Source organism: Mercenaria mercenaria, unplaced genomic scaffold (assembly GCF_021730395.1).
Source record: "Mercenaria mercenaria strain notata unplaced genomic scaffold, MADL_Memer_1 contig_2136, whole genome shotgun sequence".
Lineage (NCBI taxonomy): Eukaryota > Metazoa > Mollusca > Bivalvia > Venerida > Veneridae > Mercenaria > Mercenaria mercenaria.
The window spans coordinates 51,116-55,545 of record NW_026460176.1 but is presented as its reverse complement, the minus strand read 5'-3'; the positions used below and the strand labels follow the sequence as shown (position 1 = coordinate 55,545).

General features: G+C 38.5%; 2 protein-coding genes across 2 annotated transcripts; both read left to right on the top strand.

Moving 5' to 3' along the window:
* The first annotated feature begins 728 nt into the window (after positions 1-728).
* LOC128552196 (uncharacterized) lies at positions 729-1,940 on the top strand. Its single transcript, XM_053533218.1, has one exon. The coding sequence runs from the start codon at positions 729-731 to the stop codon at positions 1,938-1,940; it is 1,212 nt and encodes a 403-aa protein (XP_053389193.1).
* Positions 1,941-2,618: 678 nt separating this feature from the next.
* On the top strand, positions 2,619-4,040 carry LOC128552195 (uncharacterized). Its single transcript, XM_053533217.1, has one exon. It carries the CDS (start codon positions 2,619-2,621, stop codon positions 4,038-4,040), a length of 1,422 nt encoding a protein of 473 aa, XP_053389192.1.
* Positions 4,041-4,430: the final 390 nt, after the last annotated feature.

Here is a 4,430-nt window from a genome sequence, read left to right as displayed (position 1 = left end):
TGCACCAAAACTTTAACCAAGGTGGGGACGCGGAAAGACGCCGACGCCGACGCCAACGCCGGGGCGAGTAGGATAGCTCTCCTTATACTTCGTATAGTCGAGCTAAAAATATGTGAACTGAGTCCAGCAACCCTAACATTTCTTTGTACAAGAAATCTGAGAATGTCACACGCAGTTACAAATTGTCTAGTGTTGACTTGTATGCAGTACGTTTCATCTGAATCCCTTTAAGTTTAAGTAGTAGTTACGTATATTTAGATCAATTTTGATGACATTATTTTCATAAGGCCTTCTGCCTTCATATCCAAGCATATCACTTCAGTGACCGATCCGGATCATCGCTACTTTACAGTAAATTTTTACACTTAGCCACTGACCACTAGGCGTGACCATGACTATATAAACCCCCAGAACAGCACGGTGTTCTCATAGTTACTTTAGCGACCGGTCATCGTAGTATATGTACACGTACACACGTAGACGCAGTGAAGCATTGACAGTTGTTTTTTGGTAAGACCACGTGTTGAATTGATTTGAAATGAGACTTGAATTGTTTTTTGACTAGTTTGTAACCTTTTTTGAAGTGGCTTGGTTATAGTAACGTTGTTACTATACGAATTTTTTCTGCTTTTCAGAGCTTTTCGATACGACCTCGTCGTTTTTCGGCTAGCCACGCCGCCTTCTTTCATTTGTCGTCTCTGTCTCTGGTGACTTTTACTATTGAAATTATGCCCAGAAAACGGAAGGACGATGTCCTATCCATTCCTAACTCCTCTAGTGAGGAAGAATTTTCTGGCTTTGAGCCCGAGGTTGAAAAACAGAAAGCCCCTCGGGGCACCGCAAATAAGAAATTATCCTCCGTTGTAACGAAAGTTACGAAGGGAAGTAACTCTAATCAGTCTGATAAGCCTACTTCCGGTGTTAAAGAAAATTCACACAGCAGGGAAAAAGAATCAGATAAAAGGTCAGAAAACGTTATTAATCTTGATAACTTGACATCAGAGTCCGTTGAGAAGTTAAGATCTATCTTGGGTATTCAAAATTCTGACCAAAACCCTCCCCTTACAGAAAGTAACAGTTATAACGAATACGAGTATGACGACGGAGAATTGTCGGATACTGACCGCACTCCCTTGTACAGGGCAAATTTAGCGGATAACATAGGCGATAATTTGTTTAGGGATGGTAATAATGATGGTGACAACCCCGAGGGAGAAGTTGATGAGTTTAGTTGGAATCTCCCAAAATTAAAAACCCCTGACAAAGGCGAAGCTGTCAGTAATTCTCTGGCAGATTTGATCAACACTGCCTGTACTAACCAATGTCAAGTAGACAACATTATTGAAAAATACAAAGTCCCATCTAATTGCCAATTTATGGGGGCCCCTCGTATAAACGAGGAAATTTGGGACGATTTGACAAAAATGAAAAGAGTACAGACTACTGATAAGTCTTTGCGAGACATCCAAAATTTAGTATGCACTGGCATGCTACCAATTCTAGAGCTAGCTAAGGTGTTGAAGACACATATTTCTACCCTTCCACTAGTTAAAGATCTCATTGCTGATTCTATCACTGTCATGGGTCAGGTGCAGTTTATGCTTAGCGTAAGGAGGCGTTACCTTCTTCGGCCATCTTTAAAATCCAGATATTCCAATATTTGCAGTATAAGAACACCAATAACATCTTACCTTTTTGGTGACGATATTGCTAAAGAATTGAAAAAATGTGAAACAAGTTGTAAAATTGGTAAATACAATTATAGTACGGGTATTCGCGGCCTAGACAGAGCAGTTTTGGCCCGTTTAGGGGCGGTCGTGGCAAACCCTTACAGGGGCAGAGGTCATCCATATGCCAAGCCGTATTTTGATCGACAACAACCATACGGTCAGTTCGGATATCAGCATAATATGTGCCGAGAACATCCAAGAAGAACGTGACCGCTACAGCGACAAATGCAAGTGCCACATGTAACCCAAACTAAAACCCCAGGGTTTTAAAGCAAAGGTAAGCAATGCTCAGAGAGTTATCAATAGTTTTGATGCATGGAAAGCATTGACATCTGATCAGTGGATTTTACAAACAGTGCAGGGATACATTATTCCTTTTGATGAAAATCCTATTCAGGATAAGTTACCAAATCCTATTGCTTTTTCAGAGAATGAAAAAATACTGATTGATCATGAAGTTCAAAATATGTTACAGGAAGGAGCAATTATCCGACTGAACATGAAGCAGGCGAAGTTATTTCAAATATTTTCTTGGTCCCTAAACCAAATGGGAAATATAGACCAGTTATCAATCTTAGACAATTAAATGAATTTGTACACTATGAAAAATTTAAGCAGGAAACTTTTCCCTTTGTTTTAGAATTAGTGCAACCCAATGATTGGTTTACTTCATTAGATTTAAAATCTGCTTACTGGTCTATACCTATACACAAAGACTGTGTGAAATTTCTTAAGTTTTCTTGGCAAAACAACCTATATGCACACATTGTTTTACCATTCGGACTTTCCTCGGCGCCTTATTGCTTCACCAAAACTCTAAAGCCTATATACTCTTTTTTCCGTCAAATTGGCATTAGGTGTTCTTTTTACATTGATGATTCCATTGAAATGGATGCTGATAGACAAGTTTGTGCCAAAAATGCTTTGACAATGTATGAACAGTTAGATACTTTAGGTTTTGTGATAAATAAACAAAAATCAGTTTTAGTACCCACTCAGCGAATTACGTACTTTGGGTATATACTTGATTCTGTACTTTTTATGGTTTTCCTTCCTGAAGATAAGATTTTGAAAATTCTAAAAACTGCAGATTATTTGCTTAGCAAGACAAAGATTAAGATCAGGGACTTATCTGCATTCATCGGTTTGTTGATCAATGCTTTCCATGCTGTATTAGAGGCTCCATTACATTATAGAACATTAGAAAGGTTCAAGGTCAGAGCCTTGAAGATTTCACCTGATTTTGATTCTCTGGTAGAGCTTGGTAAAAATGAAAAGCAGGAAATTCTTTGGTGGAAACAGAATATCCATGCTAAGAATGGGAAGAAAATTAGGCAAAAGCCTGTTTCACTCTGGATTCTGTCTGATGCATCTAACATAGGTTTTGGTTCATCATGCTTACAAAAAGAGGGTAAAACAGGTGGTAGGTGGACCACCTATGAGGCACAGAATCACATTAACTATCTCGAGTTGCTTGCAATATTCTTTGCATTGAAATCCTGGGCTGTGGATCAGAACCATGTTCATATTGGAGTGCAGTCAGATTCCACAACTGCAATTGCATACATAAATAATTTAGGTGGCATGCAAAATAAAGCTATGGATATGTTAGCAAAGGAAATCTGGCAATGGTGTATATCAAGAAATTTGTTTGTTACTGCTTATCATTTGCCAGGGTGTGAAAACGTTGAAGCAGATTATATGTCAAGAAACTTCTCAGACACCACAGAGTGGATGTTAAAAAGGCAAATATACTCGAGACTCACCTCACAATTGTTCATGCCTAATATAGATTTATTCGCATCAAGACTGAATGCTCAGATAGAAAAGTATGTTTCTTGGACACCAGATCCAAATGCTCTATGCTCAAATGCATTTAGTCTTGATTGGTCAGTCTTTAAACCATATGTGTTTCCACCATTCAGGTTACTTGGCAAAGTTTTAAACAAAATAAGAGAAGACCATGTTGACAAAGTCCTCATTATAGGTCCATATTGGACTAATCAAACATGGTTTCCGTTGTTATTACATTGTTTGATTTCTGTACCCATCAGGCTGCCGAGACACCGAGACATCGTGACATTACCACACAACGGGGCACACCATCCAATGGGCAAGAATTTACAGCTATTTGGGGCAATTGTGTCAGGAAATCCCTTAAGGATCGAGGAGTCCCAGCAGATGCTGCAGAAACAGTCATTAACAGTTGGCGTATCGGTACCAGAAAACAGTATACAGGGGCTTGGAAGAAATGGACATTTTGGTGTTGTATTCGGAACTGTGATCCCGTTCAACCATCTGAAGAAATGATTGTTTCTTATTTACTGTTTTTAAAGAACACTAATAAATCCTATAGTGTCATTAATACTCATAAAGCAGTTATTTTGGAGACGTTAAAACTTTTAGATGATAACTACAACAACAGAGTTTTTAATATAATAAGACGTTTTATGAGAGGACTTCACAATTATATTCCTTCAAAACCACGATATACATCTACTTGGAATGTTTCCACTGTGCTTAATTTACTTGCTGGATGGATGCCACTTGATTCTTTGTCTCTAAAGAACTTGACTTTTAAGTTAGTGTCACTTTTTGCGTTGTCTACGGCAGCTCGTGCACAGACTTTGAAAGCTCTCAGGGTTGATAAATGTTCTTTTAACAGTCATGGCGTTGTATTTAACTGTGGTGATAAATTGA